At 36.1% G+C, this 23,554-nt stretch overlaps 1 protein-coding gene across 1 annotated transcript in view; it reads left to right on the forward strand.

The window, feature by feature from the left end:
* The first annotated feature begins 1,246 nt into the window (after nt 1-1,246).
* LOC101888669 (2-oxoglutarate dehydrogenase-like, mitochondrial) overlaps nt 1,247-23,554 on the forward strand; it is a 41,048-nt gene continuing 18,740 nt past the window's right edge. The window contains exons 1-10 of the mRNA XM_020038755.2: nt 1,247-1,385; nt 1,465-1,635; nt 1,694-1,985; nt 4,398-4,479; nt 4,532-4,708; nt 4,765-4,999; nt 5,222-5,935; nt 6,002-6,156; nt 9,250-10,147; nt 10,209-10,357. Of these exons, the coding sequence (XP_019894314.2) occupies nt 1,296-1,385; nt 1,465-1,635; nt 1,694-1,985; nt 4,398-4,479; nt 4,532-4,708; nt 4,765-4,999; nt 5,222-5,935; nt 6,002-6,156; nt 9,250-10,147; nt 10,209-10,357 (2,963 nt within the window). The 5' untranslated portion in view covers nt 1,247-1,295. The remainder of the gene's footprint in view (nt 1,386-1,464; nt 1,636-1,693; nt 1,986-4,397; nt 4,480-4,531; nt 4,709-4,764; nt 5,000-5,221; nt 5,936-6,001; nt 6,157-9,249; nt 10,148-10,208; nt 10,358-23,554) is intronic.

Here is a 23,554-nt window from a genome sequence, read left to right on the forward strand (position 1 = left end):
CTTGTTTTTTTTAAATTCTATCGAATGAAAGCAAAAATGTCGGAAATGGCATCAAATTTCAGAATAAATTTAGATTTGTTCGAATTGGTCACCTTTGGCATGAATTATGACCTTTAAACGGCCAATGAAACCGTCACACGCTACCCGAATGTTACTCTGCGGTATTTTGGCCCATTCCCGGCGCTTGCTCGGTGATCGACACTTTGGTATTTTTTAGTTTCAACTTTGCTTTCCAAAATACTTCAGACACAATAGTCCAACGGATTTTTATCCTGTGATTTTGGTAGCCATTGTGCACTGGAAATGCAGCGAGGAACCTCATTTGTAACCATTCTTGGGTGGCGCGTGCTGAGTGCGATGATGCTGAGTCCTGTTAAAATGTCCAAGGTCTGCTGCCAAAATGTTTTCGTGACCAAGCCTTTAATACACCCTCCAGAATCTTTTCGCGATAATATTCGGAATTTATTCTGATGCCACGGTCGATTAACACGAGCGGAGAGCGACCATCGCCTGTTTATGGCTGCCCACACCACACCATCACCAAGGCAGGCGCGTGAGTTTTGGTGGCCAACCGAACGTGCACATTTTCATCTGACCTCTTTGGCAAGTAAACACGATCATTTTGTTTGATTACAAACTGCTAAACAACGAATGTTCTCTCATCGGAATACACCAAATTCGGCAGTTCACCACTTTCGGCCAAGCGAAGCAACTCTTTAGCTCTTTTGAGTCTATTTTCTTTATTTTACTGTTGCGGTGTAAGTTCTTGCACTCAACGGCTTTACCCCTAGCTCATTTTCCAATATTTGCCGAATGGAATATTGCGATATGTTCAGCTCACGAGCCATTTTCGACCTCTGCGACGCGAGTTTCGATCAAGTCGCTTCTTTACTTTTCGAACCATTTCTGCTGATGTTGCTGTTTTCTTCCATCCACGTTCTTGACGTCGGGCTACGCTACCAGTATCACGGTAACGAGAGGTGGTATGAGACACAAACGATTTATTCACATTTTGCCGAAATGCTGGAGTGCTCTAACGACGCTTGAATTCCATCACGAATAACTTTTTTACGCTTGTAAACAATATAGTTAGCTGTCACTGGAATAAATTTAACAGCTGTCGGACGAGTGGCTTAGAAATGACAGCAGTATGAAGTTGGTTGCAGTTTTTTCATCTAACCCTGTATACCTAACTGAAAACATAAATTGACAATTTCAAATTTCATTATTGTCTTTTTTATTATTTCTTAGAAAAATAAAAGAATTTTAAATTTTATATTTTTGAAAATCACAAAATGTTGCAATTGAGGAGGAATTGCATTAAATCTATTGCAATTGTAAAACAAGGTCCATCATATTTTAGGGATGAATGTAAATTACTTGTGGTGAGTGATACAAAAACAAATGATACAATATCTTGGGAAAAATTCAAATAATCTTCCCATTCCCCCCTCTTGATATTAGAAAACCCAAAAAGCAATCACTGGATTTATAAATCGACGCCACGCCAGTAAAACTGCCAAATCGGAAGAACGCAGGCCACCACTGCCAACAGCGGTGGGTGGTGGTTCCAGTGCCACATATGTTGAGGATATGTATCGTGCCTGGCAACGAGATCCAACTTGTGTTCATACGGTATGTAATTTTGGGTTTCAATTGGAAATGGTTGTTCCTTATTTTGCATGGTTTTCAGTCGTGGGATTCTTATTTCCGTTCGGGTGTATATGAGCCTGTACCTGCCGAGTCCCATCCCCAGCGTAATACAATGTCCATATCCCAATTCTGTAGTGGTGGCGGTTCGGCCCAAAAAGCCATAGATGATCACATTTTAGTTCATGATATTATTCGCAGCTATCAAACTCGTGGTTTTCTGGCCGCGAATTTAGATCCCTTGGGGATTATAAGTCATAATAAGACGATGACAAAATGTGGAATGCAATTGAATGCAAATGAAAATGTTTTCATCAAGGCTGATTTTTTCAAAGGTAAATATATGGAGCTATTTTTTTTTTGGAAGACCTATAGATGTCAGAAAGCCTACAGATTGGAATCGGAAGACGTGTAAAAAGTTTTTTTCTGCATAATTTGGTATAGAATCTTCTCGTAATTGAATATAGATATCTGGTAGTAGTCCGTTATATAATTTTTATACCCTACAGTACATAGTGGTAATGCCTTTATATCTTTGTGCATTTATTTCTTACATGGAGAAGGAAGCGAGATAGACCCATAGTTACTTTTGAGGATCTTCATAGAATAACTTTTCGAGTCGATTTATGCATATCAATCCGTATATCCATGTTTTTTTGTAAACAAAAAAGTCGCATTTGTTATCCGATTGAGATGAAAATTTTTAACCTATTGAAATTGGTGAAAATCGGTTCAAATTTAGATATAGCACTCATTTATATTTTCAACCGATTTCGCGGTAATTGTGCACCAAATGGCCAATACCAATCCAAATGGCCTGAATATTGGCACATCCGACCAACTTCAGTCTAGAAGTAAGTACATCAAATTTGGTGAAAATCGTTTCAGATATAGCTATAGCTCCCATATACATGTTTTATCCGATTTGGTGTTTAAGTCCCTCATATGCGTAATATGCACTCCACAAGAATAATATTTAGTACCCGATATCAGATACAGCCCAGAAATACTTCTGTCAGATTTTATTGAAATCGGATCAGATTTGGATACAGCTAAATATTTATCCGATATCAGGTTTATTGTGCACCAAATGGCTCTTATCAACACAAATGAACCGAAATTTGGCCATTTCGCCCCTAATTCATCCTAGAAACAAGTACTTCAAATATGGTGAAAATCGGTTCAGATATAGCAATAGCTAACATATACATGTTTCGTCCGATTTTGTGTTAAAGTTCCTCACATGCGTAATATGCACTCAACAACAAAGATATTTGATACCGGACATCAGATACTGTTCGAAAATACCTCTGCCAAATTTTATAGAGATCGGTCCGATAAACATCTTCATCGAATTTTACGGTTATTATCCACCATACAGAGTGAGATTAAAAAACTGCAACCAACTTTAGACTGCTGTCTTTTCTAAGCCACTCATCCGACAACTGTTAAAATTATTCCAGTAAAAGCTCATTATATTGTTTACAAGCTTACCAAAGCATTTTGGTGAGAATTTTCCAGAAAAAAAGTTATTCGTGATGGAATTCAAGCGTGAGTGTGTTATTTTTTTTATTTGGATGCAAAGCAATAAGTGGCTATGGTTAGAGCACTCCAGCATTAAAATGTGAATAAATCATTTGTGTCTTGTACCATCGCTCGTTACCGTGATACTGGACGAAAAAAAAAACAGAAACATCAGCAGTAATGCTTCGAAAAGAAAAGAAGCGACTTGATCGAAACCCGCTTCGAAGTGGCCGAAAAATGGCTCATGAGCTAAACATATCGCAGTATTCCATTCGGCAGATATTGAAAAATGAGCTCGGGTTAAATCCATTGAAACTCCAAAAAGTGCAAGAACTTACACCGCAACAGAAAGAAAATAAACTCAAAAGAGCTAAAGAGTTGCTTCGCTTGTCTGAAAGTAGCGAACTGCCGAAGAGAAAACATTCGTTGTCCAGCAGTTTGTTGGAGGTTGGTCACCAGAACTCAAGCACCAGCCATGGTGATGGTGTGGGCCGCCATAACAACCGATGGTCTCTCTCCGCTCGTATTAATCGACCTTGGCATCAGAAATAATGCCGAATATTATCCTGAAAAGGTTCTGGAAGGTATATTAAAGCCTTGGGCAAGCAAACATTTTGGCCGCAGACCTTGGACATTTCAACAGGACACAGCACCACCGCACTCAGCACGCACCACCCAAAAATGGTTAAAAATGAGGTTCATCGCTTCATTTCCAGCGTACAAGGGCCACCAAAATCTCCAGATATCAATCCGTTGGACTATTGTGTCTTGAGTATTTTGGAAAGCAAGGTTGGCACTAAAAAATGGCCGTTTGAAGGCCATAATTCGTGCCAAAGGTGGCCAATTCGAACAAATCTAAAATTATTCCATAATTTGATGCTATATCCGATATTTTTTGCTTTCATTCAATAAAATTTAAGAAAGAAAAAATGTAAAAATTATGTCGTTTGACTTTGTTGCAGTTTTTTTTATCTCACTCTGTACAACAATGTTATTTGGTACTATAGGTACCAAAGCCTTTGCCAAATTTGTTAAAAATCGTTTCAGAAACCCATGAAACGCATTCCAATAAGGTTCGTAGTTGGTATGATCACATAAATTTCCAATATAAACCTTTTTATTACGGGAGCTCTACTAACTACCCTTAGAGGTGTAGGGTATCATATAGTCGGCCCCGCCCGACTTTTCACCTTTCCTTACTGGTTAAATTTAATTTTTTACAGAGGACAGAAATTTGGACCAATCCATCAAATTGACCGGAGCAACAACCAGTATTGGTGGCGATGAACAGGAACTAAGTTTCCGGTAAGAAATTAACACCTTTAAGATTTGACATTTTTTAAAACTCTTCCTGCAGTGAAATAATTAAACGTTTGGAAAACATTTACTGCGACACCATGGGCATTGAATACATGTATATATTTTGTCCGAAAAAACGTAGCTGGATACGGGAGCGAATTGAAAAACCAGGTCAACTGCAAATGTCGGCGGAAAAGAAGAAACTGATTTTATCGCGTCTGATCAGAGCAACGGCGTAAGAAAAGATTGGAAAAAGAAACTGAATTGAAGTTTTATTCATTTTATTTTTAGTTTTGAAAATTTCTTAGCAAAGAAATGGCCATCGGAGAAACGTTTCGGTTTGGAAGGCTGTGAAGTGTTGATTCCGTGTTTGAAGGAAGTTATTGATCGTTCATCGGCCCTGGGTGTTGAATCGTTTATTATTGGCCTAGCTCATCGTGGCCGTCTGAATACATTGGCGAATATCTGTCGCAAGCCATTGCATCAAATTTTTGCACAATTTCGAATACTGGAGGCAGAAGATTCGGTAAGAATCTTGAAATTGTATTTTGGGGGCTAGAGTCCTTTGCAATACTCTCCAGCATTTCTTGGTTACAAGCTCTTTTTTTGGCTACAAGTTTTTTTTTTTTTTGTGTTGAAGTTACAGTTATCAATCAATCAATTTAAAGCCGTAGTCTTTCTCTTTCTCTCTCTCTCTCTCTCAAGGTCTGGTCTAATTTTAAAACTATTTCTCGTATTTCCCTTACAGGGTTCCGGGGATGTCAAATACCATTTGGGCACCTACGTGGAACGTTTAAATCGTGTCACGAATAAAAACGTACGAATTGCCCTCGTTGCCAACCCCTCCCATTTGGAAGCGGTAAATCCCATTGTCATGGGCAAAACTCGAGCAGAACAATTCTACAAAGGCGATTCGGAGGGACGTAAAGTTATGTCGATTCTCATACATGGTGATGCTGCCTTCTGCGGTCAGGGAGTGGTGTATGAAAGTATACATTTATCCGATTTACCCTCGTATACAAATCACGGAACCATACACATTGTCATCAACAATCAAGTGGGTTTTACAACCGATCCACGTTTTCATCGTTCATCACCGTTCTGCACAGATGTGGCCAGGGTTGTGAATGCACCCATTTTACATGTCAATGCTGATGACCCCGAGGCGGCGGTGTTTCTTAGCGGTTTGGCATCGGAATGGAGAGCTACATGGCGTAATGACATAGTTCTCGATTTGGTGGGTTATCGTCGCAATGGCCACAATGAAGCTGATGAGCCAATGTTTACCCAGCCTCTGATGTATCAAAAGATACGAAAACATAAACCGGTGTTAGAATTGTATTCGGAAAAATTGGTTAAGGAAATGGTATTGAGTGCCGAGGAGTTGAAAGCGCTTGTTGCGGAATATGACCAGATTTTGGAGGAGGGCTTTAAGGAAGCCGACAAGGAACGAAGTATTAGTGTAAGTTGCAGGAGAACAATTTGAAATTATTTTTATAAATTAAAAAAAAATACAAATTTTTTTTAGTATAAGGACTGGATAGATTCTCCATGGTCTGGATTTTTTGATGGCAAGGATCGCATGCAAATGCCAGCGACAGGCGTTAAGGAAGAAGTTCTATTACATATTGCACAGAAATTCTCCACCCCACCACCAGCAGAAGCTCAGTTTGTAATTCACAAGTAAGAGAAATATTTTGAAGATAATTTCGGATTTATACCGAAATGCCGAATGTAACAATTCTATTAGGATCTATTTGACGAAGTGGACCTGCATAAGAAAAATTAGCCATTACAATATTCAATTGCGAAACTTGAAAAAAATTAGTGAATAATGTCGCTAAAATCATCAGCATACCGAATATAGGGAGGTACCATTATATGGGGGCTATACCAAAACGTGGACCTGCACAAAAAATTTTCTGTCATAGGCTGCTAATGCTATGGATGCAAAATTCAAATACCAAATTTTGAAACAATTCTGGTGAATAATGTCGCTAAAATGATCAAAATACAGTATATCGGGTGGTACTGTTATATGAGGGCTATAGGAAGACATGGATCTGCACAGACAATTTTCTGTTATTTGAAACATTCCGGTGAATAATGCCACTTAAATCACCAAACTACCGAAAATAGGGAGGTGCCATTATATGGGGGATATACCAAAACGAGGACCTACATGGCCCATTTTCCATACCAAAAGACATTTGAGTAAAATTTTATCAACCTACTTCATTTTGTTCGGAAGCTGGAGTAATTTCCACAGACGGATAGACGGACGGACGTCGCTAAATCGACATAGAATTTTATGCTGGTCAAAAATACAGGGTGAGATAAAAAAAATCTGCAACAAAGTCAAACGCCATAATTTTTAATTTTTTTTTATTTTATAGAATGAAAGCAAAAAATGTCGGAAATAGCATAACATTTTAGAATAAGTTTAGAGTTGTTCGAATTGGCCACCTTTGGCACGAATTATGGCCTTTAAAAGGTTAATGAAACCGTCACACGGTGCCCGAATGTTGCTCTGCAGTATTTTGACCCATTCCTGGCTAAGCGCTTGCTTGAGGTGATCGACATTTTGGTATTTTTTAATGCCAACCTTGCTTTCCAAAATACTCCAGACACAATAGTCCAACGGATTGGTATCCTGAGATTTTGGTGGCCTTTGTGCACTGGAATTGAAGCGAGGAACCTCATTTTGTAACCATTCTTTGGTGGCGCGTGCTGAGTGCGATGGTGCTGAGCTTTAATACACCCTCCAGAATATTTCCGCGATCGAATTAATACGAGCGGAGAGCGACCATTGTCTGTTATGGCGGTCCGCACCATCACCATGGCCGGCGCTTGAGTTCAGCTGACCTCTTTGGCAAGTAAACACGATCATTTTGTTTGTTTACAAACTGCTGGACAACGAATGTTTTCTCATCGAAGAGAGCGAAAACCAAATTCGGCAGATCACCACTTTCGGCCAGGAGAAGCAATTCTTTAGCTCTTTTGAGTCTATTTTCTTCCTGTTGCGGTGTAAGTTCTTACACTTTTAAGAATTTCAATGACTTTACTCCGAGCCCATTTTTCAATATTTGCCGAATGGAATGTTGCGATATATTTAGCTCAGGAGCCATCTTTCGGCCACTGCGACGCGGGATTCGATCACGTCGCTTCTTTACTTTTCGAACCATTTCTGCTGATGTTGCTGTTTTCTTCCGTCCACTTTCTTGACGTCGGGCTACGCTACCAGTATCACCGATACTGAGATGGTATGAGACACAAAAGATTTATTCACATTTAAATGCGGGAGTGATCTAACGATAGCCACTTGTGGTTTTCCAGCCAAACATAAAGAAATCACACTACTATCACGCTTGAATTCCATCACGAATAACTTTTTCTGGGAAATTCTCAACAAAATGCTTTTGTACGCTTGTAAACAATATAATGAGCTGTCACTGGAATAATTCTAACAGCTGTCGGACGAGTGGCTTAGAAATGACAGCAGTCTGACGTTGGTTGCAGTTTTTTCATCTCACCCAAATCTGAGCCGATCTTGATAAAATTTTAGGCACTTATTTTTGAGCTACGTCTTATAACTGGTAACAAGTATTATTCTTGTGGAGTGCATATTACGCATGTGAGGGACTTTAAAACCAAATTGAATAAAGGGCGCTATAGCTATATCGGAACCGATTTACACGAAATTTGAAGTACTTGTTCCTAGGTTGAATTCAGTCGATATTGCTAAGATTCAGTCCATTTGGGCTGATGTTTGCCATTTGGTGCACAATAAACCTAAAATCGAATAAAGAAATGTATGGGGGCTATATCCAAATCTGATCCGATCTCGATATAATTTGACAGAGGTATTTTTGGACTATATCTGATATCGGGTACCAAATATTATTCTTGTGGAGTTCATATTACGCATATGAGGGACTTAAACACCTAGTCGGATGAAACATATATATGGGAGCTATAGCTATATCTGTACCGATTTTCTCCAAATGATGTAGTTGCTTCTAGGCTGAATTCGGTCAGATTTGCCAAAATTAAGGTCATTTTGAATTGATATTGGCCATTTGGTGCACAATTAACCCGAAATCGGTTGAAAATATATATGGGAGCTATATCTTATTTTGAACCGATTCTTACCAGTTTCAATGGAGTTTGTCCTTGGGCCAAACAAATTTTGTTTGAAAAAAATTCATCTCATTCGGATAATAAATGCGACCTGTATTTTGTTCACAAAAATACAAGGACAGACGGACGGATGGATAGACGAACTGACATGTATAAATCGACCTAGAAAGTGATTCTATGAAGATCCTCAAAAGTAAATATGGGTCTATCTAGCTTCATTCTCCATGTTACAAACAAATGCACTAAGACATAATAACCTTACAACTATGTGGTGTAGGGTATAAAAAGGTCCAAAAGGACCACTTTGGTGACTCGCTTGAGTGTTAAAAATGTCCTCGTATTGTAACACTATCTGTAATATTGTCGGATTCTTAGGCCGAACATTTCATAAAGTGCGGAATACGGGGGAAATTTCCCATTTTATTGAGGTTACTTTGCGGTGTAAAATTTCAAAACGCCAATATACTATTCTTCTGCTGCATTTTCAAATCTGCTGAATATTTCTTGTAATTATTGAAAAATATTTATTTTATCGCGCAGTGCATTTTTTTAAAACAAGATTTTTTCGTGGTTTTATTCTGACGACATACATCAATTTTATCTTCATTTCAAATCCCCTCTTTTCCCCACTTTCAGAGGAATAGAACGCATTCTACAAGGTCGTCGGCAAATGATAAAAGATCGTTTGGCCGATTGGGCTTTGGGCGAGGCATTGGCCTATGGCACGCTGCTCAAAGAAGGTGTACACGTTCGTCTATCGGGAGAAGATGTGGAGCGGGGTACCTTTTCACATCGTCATCACGTTTTGTGGCATCAAACCATCGACAGACTAAATTACAATGTTTTGGCCAATCTCTATCCCGATCAAGCCACGTATTCTGTATCGAATAGCAGTCTTAGTGAATATGCTGTATTGGGATTTGAACACGGCTATTCGATGAGTAATCCAAATGCTTTGGTAATGTGGGAAGCACAATTTGGCGATTTCAGTAATACGGGTCAAGCGATTTTTGATCAATTCATATCTTGTGGCGAAATGAAATGGGTACGGCAATCGGGTTTGGTTGTTCTGCTGCCACATGGCATGGAGGGTATGGGCCCAGAACATTCGTCGTGTCGTCTGGAACGTTTCCTACAAATGTGTCATGATGATCCGGATACGTTGCCGCCCTGTGATTGTGAGGATATTGCCTTGCATCAGCTAAACGAGACAAATTGGATTGTGGCCAATTGTACAACCCCGGCGAATTTATTTCACATTTTGAGGAGGCAAATTGCTTTGCCATTTCGTAAGCCATTGATTTTGTGCACCCCCAAATCGGGATTACGGCATCCTTTGGCTAAAAGTCCCTTTTCCGAGATGGCGGAGTGCACGGAATTTAAACGCATCATCGCCGATGAGGGTCCTGCCATGGAAAATCCTGATTGTGTTACAAAATTGGTATTTTGTTCGGGCCGTGTTTATTTTGATCTATTTAAGGCCAGAGCTGATAAGAAGGCTGAAAAGAAAATTTGCCTGATACGAGTGGAACAGGTGGGGATTATATGCATGGATTTTTGGAAAAAAAAAATGTTGTTAAAATTTCTTTTTTTAGATTTGTCCTTTCCCATTTGACCTGGTGAGGGAGGAAATTTTGAAATACAAAAACGCTGATGTTATATGGGCCCAGGAAGAGCACAAGAATCAAGGTGCCTGGAACTATGTTCAACCACGTTTTCAAACGGCCCTTGCCGAAGATGAAGAGTGAGTACAGAATTTGTTTTTATTTAACAATGACATCCATAAAAAATCAGCATAAAAGAAAATATCATTTATAATACTCAATTATAAAAACAAGAATTTAAGATTTCAAAATCAAACAGCGTATTTTCCGTAAGAAAGTACGGGGTGAGATAAAAAACTGCAACAAAGTCAAACGAAATAATTTTTAATTTTTTTTTTTAAATTTTATTGAATGAAACAAAAAATGTCGGAAATAGCATCAAATTTTAGAATAACTTTAGATTTGTTCGAATTGTTCACCTTTGGCACGAATTATGGCCTTCAAACGGCCAATGAAAACGAATGTTGCTCTGCGGTATTTTGGCCCATTCCCAGCGAAGCGCGGTATTTTTTAGTGCCAACCTTGCTTTCCAAAATACTCCAGACACAATAGTCCAACGGATTGGTATCCGGAGATTTTTATGAGCATTGCGCGCTGGAAATGAAGCGAGGAACGTCATTTTCTAACCATTCTAGGGTGGCGCGTGATGAGTCCTGTTGGCATTTTGATGCTTATAGCTACGTTTTTCAATGGAATTGACTAAAAATCCATACAAGAAGTTCTTTATAGGTCCACGATATCGTAAAGCCCACATACAACGGTACCCCCCGATATTTGATGTTTTGACGATTTTAGGGAGGTGTTCCAAATTTCGTATTTAGAATTCATAATGGGCACTACAGCCTATGACAAAAAAGGCCCACGCCTTCAGCATTTTAGCGGCATTATTCACCAGAATATCTACAAATTTTTGTTGTATGAAGTTCGTAATGGATACTACAGCCTGTGTCAGAAAATTGTCTGTCCAGGTCAACGCCTTCGTGTAGCCCCCATATAACGGTACATACAGATATTTGGTACCTTCCGATATTTGGTATTTTCATAATTTTAAAAACATTATTCACCGGAATTGTTTAATATTTGATACTACAGTCTGTGTCAGAAAATTGTCTGTGCAGGTCCACGTCTTCGTATAGCCCCCATATAATGGCACCTTCCGATATTCGGTGTTTTGACGATTTCAGGTACAATATTCACCAAAATTATTTGAAATTTCCTATTTGAAGTTCCTAATAGGTACTACAGCCTATGACAAAAAATTGTCTATGCAGGTCTACGTTTTCGTACAGCCTTCATATAGCGGTACCTCCCAATATCCGGTATTTTGATGATTTTAGCGACATTATTCACCGGAATTGTTTCAAATTTGTTATTTGAAATTCGTAATGGATACTACAGCATATGACAGAAAGTTGTCTGTGCAGGTCCACATATTCGTATAGCCCCGATATAACTGTACCTCCCGATATTCGGTACTTTGATGATTTTAGCGACATTATTTACCGGAAGTCTTTCAAATTTGGTATTTGATATTCGTAGTGGATACTACAGCCTATGACAGTAAATTGTCTGTGCAGATCGACGTTTTCGCATAGCTCCCATATAACGATACCTCCCGATATTCGGAATTTTGATGATTTTAGCTACATTATTCACCGATTTTTTTAAGTTTCGCATTTGAATATTGTAATGGCATATGACAAAAGTTACCTATGCAGGTCCATATCGTCGTATAGACCCTAATGTAATAGCTACATTCGGTATTTTATGATTTTAACAAAATTTTTAACGGATTTTATTTATTTATTTTTTTTTTTTTTGAAAATTGCCAAATTCGTTCCAAATGTTCGAGCTTACAGCTTTTTTACTTGTTAAGATTTTAACAGAATATTTAACGGATTTTATTGTTTTTTAGAATTGCCAAATTCGTTCCAAATGGTGGAGGGTATTCAAAGATCGGCACGGCCGAACTTACAGCCCTTTTTTTTTCAAGGTTCGTATTTGAATCTTCTGACAAAACTTTCCTATGCAGTTCCACGTCTTCGTATAGACCCAAATAAAACGGCTATATTCCGTATTTTTAAGATTTTAAATGAATTTTTAACGAATTTTATTTTATTTATTTATTTATTTTTTAAATTCTCAAATTCATTCCAAATGGTGGAGGTTATTCAAAGTTCGGCCCGGCCGAACTTACTGCTTTTTAATTGTTTTAGGTTTTTTCGATTTTAATTATTATATTTAATTTTTTCCGGTCAAAATCCAATTATTTGGTCTATGCCGAACGCACTTCTATATAAATAAAAAAAAACGAAAAAATCCGAAAAGGAAAACTGTGCCAAGTTCTTTATTTGAATGGTCGTTGTCAAAAAACAAAAGACAGACAAATAGATTTAAAGAGAAAAGAAGCCAAAAAAGAAATGACCACAAAATGTTGATTTAAGTGTGCGTAAATGGCATTTTCTGCCGTCTGAATGTCAGGCAAAACAAACCCACATAATTTGTTTGAGGAACAACAAGAAAAAAAAATTATGAAGACTTCCGACGTTGATATGCAAAAAAACACATGTACATATATACAAAAAGCGATTGAGGCCCTCTAATAGCATTGCACACATACATCTATGGCTATATATGTTTGTTTTGTTTTTGGGAAATTATTAATTTAGCATTAAATTTTATTTTTGTGTGAAAACAAAAGCTTGTACTTGCTAAGTAAAACAACAAATAATGACAACATATTTTTGTCTATGATATGAATAAATGATAAATGGCATGCTTATGCATTTCCGGTGAATATGGTACATAACTACATACATATATGTATATATATGTATATACTAAGTAAACTAAATGTCATAAATACATATATTGTCATGGGATTATGTCAAAAATTTGCTTGCAAATAATAATATTTTCCAATCAAAAATAAATCGCCCCATTAGTCATGATTATTTTCTTGGAATTTATTTTATTTCGGCTGTTTTGCATTTTATTAATAAAAATCCGACGAGGCTAAAAATATGAATGAAAATCATGGGTAAATGTGCTTTTGTGTTTACATTTATTTCTATAAATATTTGAATTTACAAAACGTGTCACTGAAATTGCACAGCTATAATTAGAAAGGAATTCAATTTATATGTATAGGCTGCAGAAATTGTTCATGCCAACGATATTTTGACCCATTATCTTTTGTTATAACAAGAAACCTTATATGGCGCGTTAGTCCAAAATTAATTAATTTTTTTTTTAATTTGAAGTAACTCAAAATTCATAATATAATCAAAAATAATAAAAAAAACAACTAAGAAAGCTGTAAGTTCGACCGGGCTGAACTTTAAATATCCTCCACCATTTGGAACGAATTTGGCAATTCTCAAAAACAATAAAATCCGTTAAAAATTCTGTTAAAATCTTAAAAATACCGAATGTAGCTGTTATATTAGGATCTATACGATATACATGAACCTGCGTAGGTAACATTTGTCATAAGAATTTACAATATTCAAATGCGAAACTTAAAAAAAAATCGGTTATAATGTCGATAAAATCAAAATACCGAATATCGGAAGGTACCGTTATATGGGGCTCTAAGAAGACGTGGACCTGCACAGACAATTTTCTGTCGTAAGCTGTAGTATCCATTACGACATTCAAATATATGGGGGCTATACCAAAACGTGGACCTACATGGCCCATTTTCAATACCCAAAGTCCTGCAGACATAACATACATTTGAGCAAAATTTTATGAATTTACTTCAATTCGTTCGGAAGCTAGAGTGATTTCCACAGACGGACAGAAGGACGGACATCGCTAAATCGACACAGAATTTTATGCTGATCAAGAATATATATACTTTGTGGGATCTAAAATGTGTATTTCGAGGTGTTACAAACGGAATGACAAACTTAATATACCCTCCATACTGTGATAGAGGGTATACAAATATAACTTATTTCAGGGTGACTATATTTAAATTATTATAATGATTTCAGACTCGAACTAATAGCAAATGGGAGTTGGAGAATCATTTAGATGAAAAAACAGCATCCAACTTCAGACTGGTGTAATTTCTAAGCCACTCGTCCGACAGCTGTTAAAATTATTCCAGTGACAGCTCACGTGTCACAGTGGCCGAAAAATGGCTCGTAAGCTAAACACATCGCAACATTCCATTCGGCAAATATTGAAAAATGAGCTCGGGGTAAAGCCAAAAAGTGCAAGAACTTACACCACAACAGAAAGAAAATAGACTCAAAAGAGCTTAAGAGTTGCTTCGCTTGGCCGAAAGTGGTGAACTACCGAATTTGGTTTTCTCCGATGAGAAAACATTCGTTGTCCAGCGGTTTGTAAATAAACAATATGATCGTGATTACTTGCCAAAGAGGTCAGCTGAAAATGTGCACCTTCGGTTGGCTACCAGAACTCAAGCGCCGGCCATGGTGATGGTGTCGCTCTCCGCTCGTATTAATCGTCCGTGGCATCAGAATAAATGCCGAATATTATCGCGAAGACATTCTGGAGGATGTATTAAATCCTTGGGTACACAAACATTTTGGCCGCAGACCTTGGACATTCCAACAGGACTCAGCACCATCGCACTTAGCACGCGCCACCCAAGAATGGTTACAAAATGAGGCCACCAAAATCTCTGGATACCAATCCGTTGGACTACTGTGTCTGGAGTATTTTGGAAAGCAAGGTTGGCACTAATAAATACCAAAGTGTCGATCACCTCAAGCAAGCGCTTCGCTGGGAATGGGTCAAAATACCGCAGAGCAGCGTGTAGCGGTTTCATTGGCCGTTTCAAGGCCATAACTCGTACCAAAGGTGACCAATTCGAACAAATCTAAACTTATTCTAAAATTTGATTCTATTTCCGACATTTTTTGCTTTCATTCAATAAAATTTAAGAAAGAAAAAATGTAAAAATTATGGCGTTTGTCTTTGTTGCGGTTTTTTTATCTCACCCCTGTACTTGTTCAATAAGTCTAAATGATACTAAATATGGTATTTGAGGAAGGGATAGAGCTGGAATCCAGAATTTTGATATTGAACATGTCCAATTATCCGTGAAGATCTGATGTTATATTCTCTTTGACACACTGTGCAATCACTCATTGTAGAAACCACATTTTTCGGCCGGTCGAATAAAAGCCTCCTATAGCTTGTTTACTTATTGTAGTTATTAAAACACACTTTTCCTATTATCGAAAAATTAATCATAACGAAAATATTCAAGAAAAACCACACACAATTCTCAAAGCATTGAAGGTCGGCCGGCCACTCTTCTGAAAACATGAAATGTTTTAATAACTTTGAAAACATTATAATTTATGGTCGTGTTTTCCAAGTGACATTGGAATTATTAACAAAACAATGTGAATACTTTTTCGAAAACGTAATTTACGCAAAAAATCATGTATTTCTACAAAAAAAAATCAAAGAAAAAAACATGTGACATAATGCTAGCAATTAGTAATTGAAATATTTTCAAAAAGCAAGATTCGAAAAGAAAAATAAAGTTCAATGTCAAAGACATGGTTCTTTTTCGCTATGTAAATAGCGATTCTTAAGTGCTGACTGGCTGGCTGGCTAGGTGGTCAGCGACAAAAAATTCTATCAAAATTGACATTAACCTTGCCACAAATTTACACACCCCCACAGACATACAAACAAACATACAGACTTACGCATAACAGACATCGAACAAATTGCAAACTAGAAAGAAAAACCTCAACGATGCGGTAGAATGCAAGACATTTTTCATTAGTCAGAGCCCAATGAAGAAATCCCCAATAGAATTTTCGAAAAAAAAAAAAATGCCTAGCAGCCGCAACAAATCGATAAAATGTAAAATTTCCCAATTTTGATGGGACCTACTCAATTTGTGTATATGCCGACCAAAATACCTGAAACAAATGCAAACAAAAAATAAATAAATAAATAAAATTAAATAATCAAAGTGTGGCGATATGTAAGAAATTTGTTGTTGTAATGCCATTGATCAATTAGCAAATTATTTTGGGGCTAATCAATAATGACGTGTAAAACGATTGATGGCTTGTAAATCAAGTGCCAAAATATATAAACCACTTTTGAATAATGAAATTCGAAATTTCGAACATTCGAAATGCTTTGGCTACAAAACTACAAAATAGTTTTTTTGTGCGCTGTAATTGTGAAATGTCCTTTACACGCGGCATTTATCCAACAGCTCGTGTCTCTCGGACGGGGTCGGGGCAATTTAGAAGTGTGCCAAATTAGTTTTTTTCTGTTTTTCGGTTTTTTTCTTTTTCGATGAACAAAGTAGATGTGTGACCCTGATACTTGTTTAACAAATACCATTAAATCTAGACAAAAAAAAAAACAATCCAAACACCAAAAAGCTTGTTCACATAAAAATAGCTGGCCATATTACGACGAATGTAAACAAATTGATATGTCGATCAGTAGATGATAGAGGACAGAACCGATTTTTTATAAATTGTCATAAAGATTTACAATTATCACTCATTCAAACAATTATCACTCATGGTATCACTCATTCAAACAATTATCACTCATAGATATGAATATGATAGAAAGCGTGGCCATGTGGCGCACATGTGATTATTAAATACAAAAGCATTTTGGTGAGAATTTTCCAGAAAAAAAGTTATTCGTGATGGAATTAAAGCGTGATAGTGCGATATATTTATATTTGGCTAGAAAATCACAAGTGACTATCGTTAGAGCACTCCAGCTCGTTACCGTGATAATAGTTGCGTAGCCCGACGTCGTCGGAAGTGCACGGAAGAAAACAGCACCATCAGCAGAAATGGTTCGAAAAGTAAAGAAGCGACTTGATCGAAACCCGCGTCGCAGTAGCCGAAAAATGGCTCGGGAGCTAAACATATCGCAATATTCCATTCGGCAAATATTGAAAAATGAGCTCGGGGTAAAGCCATTGAAATTCCAAAAAGTGCAAGAACTTACACCGCAATAATAAAATAGACTCAAAAGAGCTAAAGAGTTGTTTCGCTTGGCCGAATGTGGTCAACTGCCGAATTTGATTTTCTCCGATGTGAAAACATTCGTTGTCCAGCAGTTTGTAAACAAACAATATGATCGTGTTTACTTGCCAAAGAGATCAGCTGAAAATGTGCACCTTCGGTTGGCCACCAGAACTCAAGCGCCGGCCATGGTGCTGGTGTGGACAGTCATAACAGCCGATGGTCACTCTCCGCTCGTATTAATATCGTATTAATCGACCGCGGCTTCAGAATAAATGCCGAATATTATCGCGAAAATATTCTGAAGGCGCAAACATTTTGGCCGCTGACCTTGGACATTCCAACAGGACTCATCAAAATCGCACTCAGCACGCGCCACCCAAGAATGGTTATAAAATGAGGTTCCTCGCTTTATTTTTAGCGCGCAATGGCCACCAAAATCTCCGGATGCCAATCCGTTCGACTATTGTGTCTGGAGTATATAATATAATACCAAAGTGCCGATCACCTTAAGCAAACGCTTCGCCGGGAAAGGGCATTCGGGCAGCGTGTGACGGTTTCATTGGCCGTTTGAAGGCCATAATTCGTGTCAAAGGTGACCAATTCGAACAAATCTAAACTTTTTCTAAAATGTCATGCTATTTCCGACATTTTTTGATTTCATTCAATAGAATTTCCAAAAAAAAAAATTAAAAATTATGGTTGTTGGAGTTTTTTTTTATCTCACCCTGTATTTGTATGAAAAGTACTAAATGGTACTGAATTTGGTATTGGGTGAAGGGATAGGGCTGAAATCTTCAAATTTGATATTGAGGTATCTGTTGGTATGTTTATCTGAGATATGGAGGTGGTTGTGGAAATTATACGAATAGTACTAAACAGTACTAAATTTGGTTTTGGGTGTGGGCATAGAGCTGAAATGCTGAAATTTGATAAAGATAACACTGCTGGTGGCTATGACATAGTACATAGTGACATAGTGATTAAAATCTGCAATTTTGATATGAGGAGGTGGTTTCGCAAATGTGTACTAAATTGTACGAATAGTACTAAATGGTACAATATTTGGTATTGGGTGGAGCGATAGAGATAAAATTCAAAAATTCGATATTTAAATTATATTGATGATATCTGTGTTTGAAATTCGGCGGTGGTTTGGAGATGCGACGTATATTTGTACGAAAAGTACTAAATAGTACTAAATTTGGTATTAGGTGAATGGATAGTGCTCGAATCCTCAAATTTGATATTGAATGAAATGAAATGAAATTTATAAACTATAATTATTGGAAATGTACTAAATAGTCCTAAAAAGTGAAGGAATAGTTCTAAAAAGTGAATGAAGGAATAGAACATGAATACCGAAATTTTGTGTTGAGGCCTCTGTAGGTAACTGAGGTTGAGATTCGGAGATTTAAATAGTTTTGCCCAGAAAAATTTGATGTGGATCCATTGTGCAATGTTTTTACTAAAATCCTCCTATCCCAAACAAAAATGTTAAATTTCAGCAAAATCAATTTAAAACATACTCCCTTTCAAAGAATTAAAATTATTATGAATTGTTATGATACTATTCAAATTGTGGATCGATATTAACATTATTTTGCAAGGACATCAGGTATCCATTAAGAACAACAGATACCTATTTGCACCAAAAATGTACCTAAAATCTTCAAATTTCTTTAAATCGGAGAGACCAATCTTCACAATTTTTTGATAAGTGATTTTCCCCTTAAGATTCAAAGGAATAATGTTTCCATTCATTCCTCTTTCGTAAATTAATTAACAAATTCTTTTTGCATTGTAAATAGGCTACAAGATGTACAATAAATCACATTCGAATCAATTTCCCACGTAATTTCAATACATATACTAAAGATTATTAATAATTAATTTTTTTTTAATTCATTAAGAAATTTCGTTTTCGTTAAAAACAAATTTTGAATGATGGTCAACGTCATTGATGCGAACCCATGAATGAAATAAATGTTAAGAATATTTGCGATGTTTCGGGGAAGGAGAGGCAGAGGGAGAGGAGATATTTTTGCCGTAGATAATTTGCCAGCTGGTCAATGTTAAAAATTATAAAGGAATGCTATGCAATTAAATTGGCTTTTTTCGGGTACTTACAGCCATAATATGTGCATATGTATGTACATTCATATATGTCAATATCAAAAGCAAAAGAATTTAACCATAAAACCCACATATTAATATTTGGATACATTTTCATATATTATTTTTATAATCAAAAAGTTGTTGTTTTTTAAAGAAAATTTCTCTTTAATGTTTTAGTAGCTAGAAAATATAAATAAATTTAATTTGTTTTGTGTTGTGTTTTGTTTTTTCTTCTTTTCTCTCGCTACGAACTAAAAACGATGAACTTGTGGCATGACATGGTTGTTGTTGTTGTTATTTTTCATTGTCAACAATAGGCGTCGGTCGCTCTTTTTGCTCTTTTTGTCCGTTGTCGGCACAATGGGGCGTGGGAATATGTTGAGTGTATATATTAGTATGTGTATATGGAAATAATTTTTTAACACTGCCCAAGGACAGCATTAAAATGTTTCGTTAGCCTGTCTATCTGACGAGAGGTTGAGGGACGGCCATTGTGTAGAAACAGAAGTTCAGGTGCAAGGTCTCTCTAAAAAAAATTACAATATTTTACGGGACATTGTAAAAATGTCTCATCGAAAATTTATGTTCGATCTTTCGGGGCGGGTGACTAACCTATAGCATATGTTTCGTTATTGTCGTTAATTTGTTGGGAATAGATTTATGAATGTTTACACGTTGAGGATAATAAAATATTTTACGTTATGTAAAATCAAAAGGGTCAACAATGATGAAAAAATCTAGAAAAATTATTCACATATTTGTTCAGGGACCAGACAATTTTTAAACAATATTTCAAAAGTCCTACAATTCATGCTTTTTAAGCAACATTTTCAGTGACCTTCCAATCATTAAAGTACTTTTGTATTAATTTGTGAATTTGTGAAAAGCCAACCATGAATTTTTTTAGAATATACAGGGTGAAATTAAAAAACTGCAACCAACTTCAGACAGCTGTCGTTTCTAAGCCACTCATCCGACAGCTGTTAAAATTTTTCCAGTGACAGCTTATTATATTGTTTACAAGCTTACAAAAGAATGTTGTGGAGAATTTTCCAGAAAAAAAGTTATTCGTAATGGAATTCAAGCGTGATAGTGTGACTTCTTCATATTTGGCTGGAAAACCACAAGTGACTATCGTTAGGGCATTCCTGCATTTAAATGTGAATAAATCTTTTGTGTCTCGTACCATCGCTCGTTACCGTGATACTGGTAGCGTAGCCCGACGTCAAGGAAGTGGACGGAAGAAAACAGTAACATCGGCAGAAATGGTTCGAAAAGTAAAGAAGCGACTTGATCGAAACCCGCGTCGCAGTGACCGAAAAATGGCTCGTAAGTTGAACCTATCGCAATATTCAATTCGGCAAATATTGAAAAATAAGCTCGGGGTAAAGCCATTGAAATTCCAAAAAGTGCAAGAACTTACACCGCAACAGAAAGAAAATAGACTCAAAAGAGCTAAAGAGTTGCTTCGCCTGGCCGATAGTGGTGAACTGACAAATTTGGTTTTCTCCGCTCCGATGATAAAACATTCGTTGTCCAGCTGTTTGTAAACAAACAAAATGATCGTGTTTACTTGCCAAAGAGGTCAGCTGAGAATGTGCACCTTCAGTAGGCCACCAGAACTCAAGCGCTGGCGATGGTGATGGTGTGGGCCATAACAGCCGATGGTCGCCCTCCGCTCGTATTTTTCGGCCGTGGCATCAGAATAAATGGCGAATATTATCGCGAAAATATTCTGGAGGATGTGTTAAAGCCTTGGGCACGCAAACCTTTTGGCCACAGACCTTAGACATTCCAACAGGACACAGCACCATCGCACTCAGCACGCGCCACCCAAGAATGGTTATAAAATGAGGATCCTTGCTCCATTTCCAGCGCACAATAGGCACCGAAATCTCCGGATACGGAAAAGTACTATTTCGTACAAATATAGTACACACTTCCGAAACCACCTCCATATGTCCAGGCTGCACGTGAACAGCGTCCCTAATACCAAATTTCCGATTTCAAGCACTATCTGTTTGCCCAATATCAAATTGTACCAAATATGGAGCTATTTAGTATATTTAGTGAACTTGTAGTACGCCTTTACAAAACCACCTCTTTATCAGAAATCTACAACCAACAGGCATCCCAACAAAAAATGTAGGCTTCATCCGTTCACCCTCATTGTGGTTCCAAATTTAGTACCATTTTGTTCGCACTTTTAGTACACATTTTCAAAACCGCCTTCATATATCGAACATATTTTCCAACCTTGATTCTCATGCCAAATTTCATTTTTTACGCATTGTCCCATTTTAGAAATTTAGTACCATTTCAGAACTTTTTGTATCCTTCGAATTTCCAAAACAATGTCATACAATTTCCAAAAAACTCTTCGTACATCCTGTAATCTACCAGCGATCCCTCATTCCAAAATTCGAATTCTATCTTATTTCTTTTGTCCGATACAAAGAATAACATTTTTAGCAGGTATTTCCAAAAACTCAACCTTTGTACCAGGACTGGCCCTCTTGTAAAATTTCAAGATTCTAGCCTGAGCCGTTTCGTCAGGGCTTTGATTCTCAGTCAGTCAGTTATTTCACTGCATTTATACAGAGCAGAATTTTTTTAAAAGCACCTCCCTTTCTCTCTTTTGAAAAAAATTTCAATGCCCTACCATTCCGAGATTTTTGCAAAAGAAATTTTTTATAATGACCTGTCTTTAGAGGTATTTTTTAATATATTTAAAAAAATATGTATTCAATAGCCTGCCGATGGTGGATTTTTTTTAAATTTTCTTATAAACTGCCAAATGTAGATATTTTCCCTCATTTATATATTTTAAATTAAAACCAATAATTTTTCTTTATTTTTAAAAATTAGATTTAAAATTTTATTTTGGTATTATTATAATTTAATAGCACATTCTTAGTTTGTTATACAAGAACTAAGATAAATTAATTACTAAAAAATAAATAATATGTACATTAAAAGAAATTTTAAAAAAATAATAAATTATTTGGTATGATAACAAAAATAATAAATATTGGATATTTAGAACAAAAGAAAATTTTATACAAAAATGTAAGGTGAAAAATAATATTACAAGGTCTCTAATCTTAAAAAAATACAAAAATAAATATTTTATCTAAATTTAAGGGGGAAATTAGAAATTATTTATTTTTATGTTGTATTTATTATAGGGAATAATAAATAACATCATCGATTATTTATGTACATAAATTTACTATAAACATTTAACAATAACTATACATTAAAAAAACATCTAATTATGTTCGTTTGTTTACTAATATTTTACACAGTGTCACAAGAATGTTTAGGAGATCATTAAAAAATTTTAAATCAAACTTAAAATTTTTTAATTAAACTCAATAAAATTAGAATAATTAATACAAAAAAAGATTATAATGGATTTAAGAGAAATTAACTAATCTATATGTACACACTCTCAATTATACATAACTAATAAAAAATAAAGTAAAATGGTTTTATTTGCTGCTGTATTTTCGGTTGTCTTAAACTGTTGTGCTAAGAAAGAGAATTACAAGTAATTAATATAGCCCATTTGTTTAAAATATTAGTGGCCCAGTAATAGGATATGGACAAGGTATTGGCATTGTTTTGGGATTAAACCAATTCGATCTGAAACGAAAATGTTCTCAAGCTGATTATGAGTTACTATTTATTGTATTTAATTGATTTAATATAAAAACAAACAAAAAACTAATAAAAAATAATAACAGAGTAGTTGGAATGATATTCGTTCGTTTTCGACTAAAAATTTGTCGAATTTGTGTAACTGTTATACTTAGTATAACAGTTGTATAACAGTTATAAATTCTTCGATTAATTGTGTTATTTTGGCAGAATTAAAATTCATTGAATATGGTTTGAGGAAATAAATCTGATTTACTAACTGTTATACGACGTGGCGTAACATTAAGTTAAATGTGTTATATGAGTCAGAAAGAGTTTATTGAAGAAATGGATGTACCCAATTGCATTTCTATTTTCTCATAAAGTTTGTCACTGCATATAACACATTTAAAAGTGTTATAATTCGAATGTAAAGTCATGTTAAATATAATTATACTAAGTATAATTGACTATCATAAAATTCTGTATTTTGTTTAAATGAATTAAACGAAATAGAATTCCGATTTCCTTTTCTGTTTATAATGTAGTAATCGAGTTTGTTATGTAAAATTTAGA

This window comes from Musca domestica, unplaced genomic scaffold (assembly GCF_030504385.1).
Source record: "Musca domestica strain aabys unplaced genomic scaffold, Musca_domestica.polishedcontigs.V.1.1 45, whole genome shotgun sequence".
In the NCBI taxonomy this organism is placed as follows: domain Eukaryota; kingdom Metazoa; phylum Arthropoda; class Insecta; order Diptera; family Muscidae; genus Musca; species Musca domestica.